The following is a 10,614-nucleotide window of genomic DNA, read 5'->3' as shown; positions in this document are numbered from 1 at the left end:
AACTGTAAAGTGCCAGGGCCTGCCACACATCTGCTCAGTGTCCTGACTGATCAGTGCAGTTGACCTACAGGTAAGAGGGGAACTACGCACGATGTCTTACCTCCAAAGTAGGTCGCCGTCTCTAAAGTGAGTGGGAAGTCGCTGATTCAGCAGGGACCCGCAGCCAAGGTTTCTGTGAATCTGGTGCTGGAGGTCCTGCAGGCAGGGTGACCTCAGTCTTTAGGGGCTGAGGCCAGAGAAAGGCGTGCAGGTATTGCCTGCACTTGGAGGGTTTCAGTGGCCACTGGGTGGCGCCTGGCAGGGACCCTTAGAGGCAGAGCTCCCTGGGTGAGGCCCATCCTGCTGCTCTCGACTCTCTCGTTCTGTGGACAGAATGTTCAGTCTCCCTGAGGGCTGTGCTGTTCCTGCTCTTCCACAGCACAGAGAAGGGAGAGAAAATTAATCAACCAGCAGTCAGAAAACTCAGAGCTTTCCCACCCTTGCGCTCCACCGAACAGGTGACTAGGGCTGATTGCATGTTCCTGTGCATCTGCAGTCTCCTGTGGGTATTACACTGTGGAAGAGATTTGTTTTTATTCAAAAACATGCACACGTGGTGGACACTGCGCCTTGGGAAGCCCTCAGCCCGCCCCTTAAGCACGCAGAGCAGGATCTTGGACTCTCCTAACCCCACTAGGGTTTGCAATGCCCCAGGGAAGGGACACTCAGTGCTGGTGGATCTGGCTGCTCCCTTAAGTGGGGTCCCACCCAGAGACCTGGGTCAGAGGTCCTGGGGCCCTTGTCTCAGTGGGAGCTGCGCTGAGGCTTGGCATGTGCCCATCCCTGCTGTGCCCTCCACAGCCTGGCGCTCACTGAAAGAACGGGCACAGCACAGCCCTCAGGGAGACTGAACCTCCCACCAGGCCAGGAGAAACAGGATGGGGTTAGAACAGCGTCAGGGCTCCTGCCAGAGAGATCAGCTGCCCCAGTACAAGTTGGGGGTGCTCCAACTGCTGTCCCCCCATGGGGCTATGCCCTTTTTGGGGAGCAGCATGAAGAGGCAGTGCTGGCCGGGTAGTAATGCTTGAGACTAAAGAGCCTGCGCAAGTGAATCTGCAGCCGCCTCCTCAACGGCCCGAGGCCGCGTCTGCCAGGAGAGTGGAGCCCTGGCGCCCCAGCTGCATGCCCGGCTTTTCCTCCTGGGACTCCGAGTCCTGGCAGCCAGCCTGGTGCCTGGGTCAGCCGGGGGTGAGTCCTGGGCATCAAAGGGCAGGCTGAGACCAGTGTGATGCTGGCCTGGCCACAAAGGGAGGAAAGCTGAGGGGGAAGGGTATCTTCAGGGCCAGGAGGGGCCACTTGGGAGGGTCCAGGGTGACGAGCTAATTCCCCACCTGCCCCTAGGATGAGAAAAGGGACACATTAATACCTTAGTTGAGTGCTTTCTTGGCGAAGCTGCCAACAAGCTCTGGTGGCGTGCGAACAGGGCCATGGCCAAAGACCACATCACTCACCGTCTTGTGCCCCCTTCTGCTCAGGGACCCCGATAGGCTCATCCAAATGGCAGCAGGCAACCACACGGCTGTAGCAGAGTTTGTCTTGGAGGGCTTCTCCGAAGACCTCTGGCTCTGGGGCCTGCTCATTGCCCTTTTCCTCCTCCTTTACCTGACAGCCCTTGCAGGAAAGAGCCTCATTGTCACAGCCATCAGCCTGAGCCCAGGCCTGCACGCCCCCATGTACTTCTTCCTCGCCAAGTTGGCCATTTTGGACATTGTCTGCACGTCCATGATTCTCCCAAAGCTGCTGGAGAGCCTGGTGGTCTGGGTGGACATCATCTCCTGTGGGGGCTGCCTGGCCCAGCTCTTCTTCCTGACCTGGTTCCTGGGGGCCGAGTTGCTGCTGCTCACAGCCATGGCTTTCGACAGCTATGTGGCCATCTGCTGGCCACTGTGCTACAGTACCATCATGAGCCGGCCGCTGTGCGCACTACTGGCCTCAGCTGTTTGGACAGTCAGTGTGATCAACGCATCCGTGCACATGGGCCTCATGGCACAGCTGACCTTCTGTGGCCCCAACCATATTTGGGACTTCCTGTGTGAGATCCCCATGCTGTTGCTGCTATCCTGTAGCCCTGCCGCCCTCAACAAAGTCACGATCATCATTGCTGCTGTCTGCTTTGGCATGGTTAACTTCCTGCTCACGTTGGCCTCCTACAGTTGCATCGTGGCTAGCGTCCTTCACAAACGCTCAGCTGAGGGCAAGCGCCGTGCCTTCTCTACCTGCTCGTCTAACCTCCTGGTGGTCACTTTGTACTACTCCACCATCACCTATACCTACATACTCCCGGGATCCGGCACCTCCATGGAGAAGAGCAAGGTGGTTGCTGTGCTGTACACAGTGGTCAGCCCTGCCCTGAACCTGCTCATCTACACGCTGAGGAACAAGGATGTGAAAGCCGACTTCCGAAAGTTGGCCCCTTCCTCCTGGTAAGGAAAAGGAGCAGCCAGGCAAATTCTCCTGGTGTTAGTTCTATTAATTTCAAAATATGACTTTGAGAATCAGGTGCAAGAGGCAAGGAACAAGAAGGTAATTAAGGCGATAGATTTACAAATATGGAGACTTCCCCATGAGGGCTGCCCAGTGTGCTTCTTGGAACATCAGCAAATCCTGACTCTGAAGGCACGGCCAGGGCTGCCAGAAGCCAGGGTTGCTGGCACCCAGCAACAAGGCTTTATGTGGGAGGTGCCGATGTCACTTCTTTCAGGGTAGGGGACCAGGTTTGGGCATGAGTCCCCCTGAGCACATCACTTGGTGTGTTCCAATGTGGGGGCATCTCAATATCCTGCTGTGGAGACCCTCACCCAGACCCTGGTTCTCTGACCCAACTCCCTTGGTGTGCAGTTGGGAAACCCAGGTGTGGTGGCTCCTCACCACGTCTGCAAGTCTCCAGGCCCTGGAGTGGCAGAGAGGATGAGACATGTGCAACATGGTCTCTACTCTAAGTACCCGAAGAAAGGAAGTGTATTTCTATTTCTTTTTTTGTTTCAAAAAAGGTGTCATCATTCTTTACCAGGAAGATTTGCCACAGCAGGAAAGTGCTCTCTTTTGTCTTTAATTTTAGAAAGCTTCTTCAACATTATTTTTATGGGTTCAGTTCCTCAGTCTCCTTTCCACTATTATCACTTGTCTTACTCTCTGCTTCTAGCTTCTGTTTGTTAGTGTTCTTGATTGCCTCAGCCCAACCCTCTTCTCTCGGTAATTTCATCTGTGCCCCAGCTGCATTTATTATTAATATTTGCCAGTGATATCCAAATTTATAGTGACATTGCAAACCTCACCTCTGAGCCTCAGACCCATGATATAACTGCCCATCTAGCATAGTTCCATGGAAATCTTCCAGGATCTTGTTTAGCAGGTCTAAATGCAGGATTTTCAGCTCTCCTCAACACCCTCCAGCTGCAGGAGTCAAAATTACTGAAAAATTCTTGGTACTCTTTCCTAGCCTCTGTATCCAAACCATCTCCAAATCTTATTACTAAACCTAAACATCTTCACATCCAATGCTTCTCTCTTCTCTAACGCCTACCCCAGATGCCATAGTGTTCCTATTGGGTGATGTGGCACCTTCTACCTGGTCTTCCTACATCTGTTCTTGATTGACCAAGGTTGGTTCTATATCCTGTGTCCAGATTTATATTTTCACATTTCATTATGCAAGGTTTAAACATACATAAAGATAAGGAACTTTACAGTGAACACCCATGTACCCATTATCTCCATGTTTCCATTAATTTGACATTACCATTGTTTTATTACTCACCTATTCATCCACCTACCATCTTATTTTTTATGTATTTCAAAGCAAGTTCCAAAGATCAGTACACTTCATAAATACATCAGAATGCATATCATTAAATAGAGTTCAACATTTATTAACAGTTTTTTTTTCTTTTGAGGTAAAGTTTTTAAACAAGGAAATGCATAAATAGGAGGTACATTTGCTGGTTTTTGACAAATGCATACAGCTGTTTTGTAACCCAAACCTCTGTCAAGACACAGAAAATGACCATCACCCCATAAGCTTCCCTCCTGCCCCCTCCCAGTCAACCCCCACCTCACCTCCTAAGGGCATCACTGTTCTGTTCTGATATTTTCCACCAGAGATCAGTTTTGCATATTCTAGACGATCATATAAATGGAATCATATAATTATGTATTCTTTTATGTCTGGCTTCTCTTATTTCACTTTGTGTAATACTTTTGCAATGCACTCATGTTGCACGTATCAGTAGTTTGTTCCTTTTCATTTTTGATTAATACTTCACTGTATGACTGTAACACATTTTGCTTATGAATCTATCTGTTGATGGGCATTGTGTTGTTCCTAACTTTTGACTATTGTGAATAAAGCTGCTGTAAACATTTGTGTGCAGGTCCTTTTGCAGCCATGGTTTTATTTGTCTTGGTAAATAACTAGGAGTAGAATTGATGAATCATAAGATAGGTGTATGTTTAGTTTTATAAGAAACTGCCAGTCTTTTTTCTAAAGTGCTTATACCTTTGTACGCCCCTACCAGCAATGAATGAGAGTTCTAGTTGCTCCACGTGTGCAACAATATTTGATGTTAGATATTTTAAATATTAAAATCTAACAGAGCCATTCCTCTGCTTAGAGCTCTTGAGTAGCTTCTTATTGCTAATGGTATGAAGCTAGAAACTCTTCATGATCTGGCCTCTAGAATAGGGATATAAAAACAAAAAACCAAACCCAGTGCCATCGAGTTGATTCTGACTCATAGCAACCCTGTAGGACAGAGTAGAACTGCCCCGTAGAATTTCCAAGGAGTGCCTGGCAGATTTGAACTGCTGACCCTTTGGTTAGCAGCCATAGCACTTAACCACTATGCCACTGGGGTTTCCAGAATAGGGTTATAGTGCTATAAAATTCCCCTTAAGTACTGCTTTAGCTGCATCCCACAAATTATGCTATATTTTCATTCTCATTAAATTCACAGTACTAATTTCTCTTTTAATTTCTTATTTAATCCATTGTGTTATTTAGAAACATACTATTTAGTTGTTAAATATTTGGGTATTTTCCAGTTATTTCTGTTGTTGATTTCTAATTTAATTCTATTGTAGTTAGAGAACATATTTTGTACGGCTTGAATCCTTTTAAATTTGTTGAGACAAATTTTACGGTAATTATTCTGTGTGCATATTGTATAAGTCTTCCTTTTTAATACAGTCTGAAAATCTCTGCCTCTTAGAGTGTTTATACTTACTGTGATTATTTCATGTTCATTTTTGAAAGATAGTTTTGCTGGGTATAGAATTATTGTATGACAGTTTTTTTTGTCTTTCAGTACTTTAAATATGTTGCTCCCTTGTCTTCTTGCTAGCATCAGTTCTAACAAGAAATCCATCATCCTCCTTGTCTTTGTTCCTCTGTCTGCACATATTACATTATGTTCTGAAGATATTACATTAATTCAAATGATTATTTGATTAATGTGTTTCTGTTGCACTAGACCATATGACTGTATGGGCCAGGTTCATTTTATCTCACCATTAGATCTCTAATAGATTTACATAATAGACACCCAATAAATATTGTTGAATACAGGAATAAATGAGCTATAACTAATGACTGTATCATCTATTCAGGTTGCTTGGAAAGTGAGAAAGAGACGCTCAACAGGCAAAGTATATTCTGGTTAGGTAAACCACTTCCTTATAGTACTTGTAATATTTTTCTTATTCTTAAGACTTTAAGGAATAAGAAGGATTTTTTTTTGGGGGGCTGTGGCTTTTGAGACCAAAATACAGTACTTTGCTTTGGCGATGATGCCCATGCTCTTGAATTTAAGACGCTGAGTAGAAGTGAGTGAGGAAGACAATACAGAAAGCAGGCTGCTTCCTCTCTTGGTACTGGTTCTGGAGCCTCGTCTTCTTTATTTCTTCCACTTTAGCACTGCCATGTGATGGAAAAGCAATGACTAAACTGACGTCTTTGAAACAGAATGGATGGAGACCATCCAATAAAAGGAGCGGTTTGTGGCCAAAAACTTTAGAAAAATGCTGATTTCTCTGTTCAGCTCTGGGAGAGGACTAGGTTCTGAGAAGTCCTGCAGCAAGGATGCACTTGTTACATGTTGACCCAGTGTTTCCAGAGGTCATGGGCTGGAGAAGCAGTGTCACATGCAGTGCTCATCAGCAACGACAAGTGCACTTGGGGAGTCCTGTGGCCCTGAAGGAGCTCATTCATGCTCTGCGATCAATGTGTGCTCCTGAGCTGCTGGCGACTCCCCAGGCTGCTTGCAAGGAGGTAAAAAAGTGAGTCCTGAAGTCCAGCTCCTCTAATCAACCAGTCAGGTTGCTGTGGAGAATCTGGCTATAAGTCAACCCATTGCAGAGGGAATTCAGACCAGCACACACCACTTTTCATCTTTGCCTACCCTTTGGCTTGAGTGCTTAGTGAGACATAGAGGGAACTGGGAAGAGCCAAGGTAGAAATGTGGCCCAGCTGTTCCTGGAGCCCTACAGCAGAGGGGGAAAAGGAAGTCATGGCCTAGAGTTAAGCAAGAGGCTGGAGAGCAGCAAATTGCTGCCCTGTGACTGTACTCCTCTTGCCCATGTCTTCATTCAAAATACAGACTGTGCAAAGCCCTCAGGAAGGCTTTCTTTGTCCCCTTACCTAAAAGTTTTCCTCCACTGAGTCACATTATAGTCTTCTGTTTATTTCCCTAAGAGTATTAATCACTATCTGAAATTGTCTTGTTTATTTATGCATTCATTTGTATTTTACTGTATTTTAAGCTCCATCAAGGTGTGAGGTTTTGTCAGTCTGATTCACAGCTGGATTCTAGCACCTAGAACACTAACTGGCCTGTAATAAGCACCTAATAAATGTTAGTTGAATGAGTGAATGTCTCCCCACATTAGAAAGTAAGCACTATGAGTGCAAGAACCTTATCTGCCTTAGTCAAGCTGAGCAGGAAGCAGAACGTCTGGCATACAATAAGTGCTCAGTAAAGGTTTATTGATTTATTAGTGCATGCTCTTCTTCTGGGAACTTTGTTGCTGGACTAAAGGCTAACTGTGATTTTGTAGGAGTCTTAGAAAAGGGCCAAAAGTCTGTGTGATGTTTTTGCAATCACAGAGGTCAGCTTCTGCCTCTAACTAAGAAGTCAGGGTTGTATCCTTTCACCACACTTATTCCATCTGTATGCTGAGCGAATAATCTGAGAAACTGGACTCTGTGAAGAAGAACGTGGCACCAGGATTGGAGGAAGACTCATTAACAACCAGCAACATGCAGATGACACTATCTTGCTTACTGAAAGTGAGAGGACGTGGAGCACTTACTGATGAAGATTAAAGAGTACAGCCTTCAGTATGGATTACACCTCAGCATAAAGAAAACAAAAATTCTCAAAACTGGACCAATCAACAATATCATGATAAATGGAGAAAAAATTGAAGTTGTTAAGGATTTCATTTTACTTGGATCCACAATCAATGCCCATCGAAACAGCAGTCAAGAAATCAAAGGACATACTACATTCGGCAAATCTGCTGCAAAAGACCTGTTTGAAATGCTCAAAAGCAAAGATGTTACTTTGAGGACTGAGGTGTACCTGACCGAATCCATGGCTTTTTCAGTTTTCTCATATGCATGTGAAAGCTGGACAATGACTAAGGAAGATCAAAGAAGAATTGATGTCTTTGAATTATTGTGTTAGCAAAGAATATTGAATATATGTCGGACTGCCAGAAGAACAAACAGATCTATCTTGGAAGAAGTATACCCAGAATATTCCTTAGAAGCAAGGATGACAAGACTTCGTCTTACCTACTTTGGACATGTTATCATGAGGGATCAGTCCTTGGAGACGGGCATTATGTTTGGTAAAGTAGAGGGTCATTGAAAAAGAGGAAGATAGTCAATGAGATGGATTGACACAGTAGCTGCAACAATGGGCTCAAACATAGCAATGATTGTGAGGATCGCGCAGGACCAGGCAGTGTTTAGTTCTGATGTACGTGGGGTAGCTATGAGTCAGAACTGACTCGATGGCACCTAACAACAACAACAAGTCAAAAAGTAGAGTGGTACAGCCTGGACTGCACAGCCAGGCCCTCTGCACCTGGCCCTGTGAGAGGAGCCTCATCCCAAGAGGCTGCGTAGGGCAGGAGAGGAACCAAAATGCGAAAGGAAGGTCTGCAAGGGTCTGTCAGCAGAAGCTCACACCTCTCTAAGAAGATGGACCCTGGTGTGTCCACAGAGCCCTATACTGATGACCAGCTGACTGGGGGTGGGAGGTATTCTGTGTGTTTCTATCAGAGAAGAAAGTGCTGTGCCTGCCCTCACAGAACAGATGAGTCAGTTTGTGGTTAGTTCATCAGCTCAGTGCAATGACCAGCTCACTGTGGGACACGGATTCTCCTGCTATTCCTGATGATATCCCTGAACATCACAGATAGAGCACCAGGAAGCACCACAGGTGCCTAGAATGGTACCAGTTCCTACTTGGCGGTCATTAGGTTCATCCCTGGGACCCTAGGCAGCTCTTCTGGAAGGTCTGGATTGATGTGGTGGTTCTGCCTAATTAGGTGCACAAGCTCTTCCCTAATTGTGCCCACAGGGCCCTCAGCTGGGACTGCTGTGAGGCCGTAGCCGCAGAGCTGTTTCAGGTAATATAGGGCCACTCTAGCCCTCATCACAAACCTCCCACAGTCCTGACTCATACCAGCCTACACCCACCTGATCTTTTATTTATTTTGAATCAGTTCCATTTTCTCATACTAGCCGATGATCCTCTGAAGTTTTTTCTTTGGACGTTTCTTGACAGGACACCAGGAATTCCAGGAAGATGCTTTTGGCCTTTTGTAAGCACCTGGTGTATATGAATGTTGATTTTATGTTCTTGTGTGTTTTTAATAACAATGTTTTCACGGTGGATAATTGCATTTTAGTTGTGACTAAGAGCCATGAGATCACTCTAGCTACCATTTTTCAAAAATTGAGAGATAAATTTTGAGGGTGAAAGTTCTCTAATGATCAGAAAAAAAAAGAAATGTGCAACTTGGACAAAATATAGTAAAACATCTCTGTCTCAGTCTCTGTCTCTATTTCTCTCCCTCTCTGTCTCTCTATATTTCTCTCTCTCTGTCTTTATCTTTCTTGATTACTGTTTCTGTCTCTGTCTCCCTCTGTGTCCATTTCTCTCCCCCCTCTCTGTCTCTCTCACTGTCTCTATCACTTTAACAGATTCATTGTTGAAACCTATCCCATTTTCCATGCTCTGTCATTTATGGGCCACCGTCCATAGGGAGATGTCCTCATAATATTCAGCAAAGGTCATACACCCCCTGACATTGTCTCTGAAGCAGATGGGACAGTGAGATCAGACCTGCACTATGAAGATACATGAAAATCTTCCTTTTTCTTCAAATGGCTGTAGGGTTGCTATGAGTTGAAATCGGTTTGATGGCAATGGGTTTTTTTGACCATTATCTAACTGTTGAAATACATTCAAGGTGGATAATTTAAAATGAGGACCAGTACCCTACGTTAAGCCCATAATTTATATAAAGACCAGAGAATTTGTGCTTGTATGATTCCTGGGAGGTGCATCCATTAACCTAGTTTATACTGTTTGAGTTTCCCCTCTTGAATCTGTTCGACTCAGGGAAGTGTTTTGACTGTGGGCTGATTGTGTCTAATATTTTGGGACCACTACCATGGGTGGGACTGCACAGGATGATGGGAGGAGCAGGTTATGGGGTCAGAAGGGGTCTGATCTCACCTACCCCCTAAGACAGGATTTGCCTCTCCAGCTCCACTGAACTTCTGGGTCAAGATGCCAACGTCTGGCGCTGTAGAGAGGCCATGTGAGGACACCCCAGGCCTGCTGGCATGCTGGCCTGGACCCCATTATCTGGGCAGGAGGAAAGGGGATTGTGGACACTGCTTCTGATTTTATTTGTTAGTTTTTCCTCTGCTTTGCTTTGTCTCAGCCATGTCTGAGCATGTGAGCGGGCAGTAACCATCTGCATAACATTGACAAGGAGACAGGGCTCAGGGACTGAGGGCTCTGGGTCACTGTCACCTTGTGCCACCGAAGGCTGAACGAGGATTGTCCAAATTGGCCAAGAGTCTGCATCTGGCTCTTATCCAGGACTCTTGTGAGCGGCCATCTTAGTTCATTCGCCTGTCAAAGGGAGGGGGATTCCTCCCAAAGTAGGTGGCCTTAAAGAACAGAAATTTATTGTCTCACAGTTTTGGAGGCTGGGAGACCAAATTTAGAGTGTGGGCAGGGCTATGCTGTCTCTGTTCACTCTAGGGGCAGATCCTTCCTTGTCTCTCCCAGCCTCTGTAGTCCCAGGCATTTCTCTGCACACCTTTGCAGCTTGTAGGTGGATCCTCACATGCTGTCCTCCTCCTGTGTGACTCTTTTCATGTCTGTTCTTCACTTTTATAAAATGCCACTCAGAAGGGATTAGGATTAAGGCCTGCCTTACTCAGGTATGATTTGGTTAATTTAACTCAACGTTTGCACAGAAAAACCCTACTTCCTCAAACAAGATCATGTTCACTGGTACAGGGGTGAGGACTTCAAAATATCTTTTGGG

At 45.8% G+C, this 10,614-nt stretch overlaps 1 protein-coding gene across 1 annotated transcript; it reads left to right on the top strand.

Annotated features, from left to right (window-relative positions):
- Window positions 1-1,536: 1,536 nt before the first annotated feature.
- On the top strand, window positions 1,537-2,466 carry LOC100672660 (olfactory receptor 13A1-like). The gene has a single exon (XM_003419705.3). The coding sequence runs from the start codon at window positions 1,537-1,539 to the stop codon at window positions 2,464-2,466; it is 930 nt and encodes a 309-aa protein (XP_003419753.1).
- The last annotated feature ends 8,148 nt before the right edge of the window (window positions 2,467-10,614 follow it).

This window comes from Loxodonta africana, chromosome 16 (assembly GCF_030014295.1).
Source record: "Loxodonta africana isolate mLoxAfr1 chromosome 16, mLoxAfr1.hap2, whole genome shotgun sequence".
NCBI classification, from domain to species: Eukaryota; Metazoa; Chordata; class Mammalia; order Proboscidea; family Elephantidae; genus Loxodonta; species Loxodonta africana.
Note: the sequence above shows the minus strand (reverse complement) of the source record. Positions and strands in the feature narration are given on the sequence as shown.

Excerpts from the sequence above, each read along its gene's own strand:
- LOC100672660 (XM_003419705.3), top strand. The coding sequence starts at position 1,537 with ATGGCAGCAGGCAACCACACGGCTGTAGCAGAGTTTGTCTTGGAGGGC.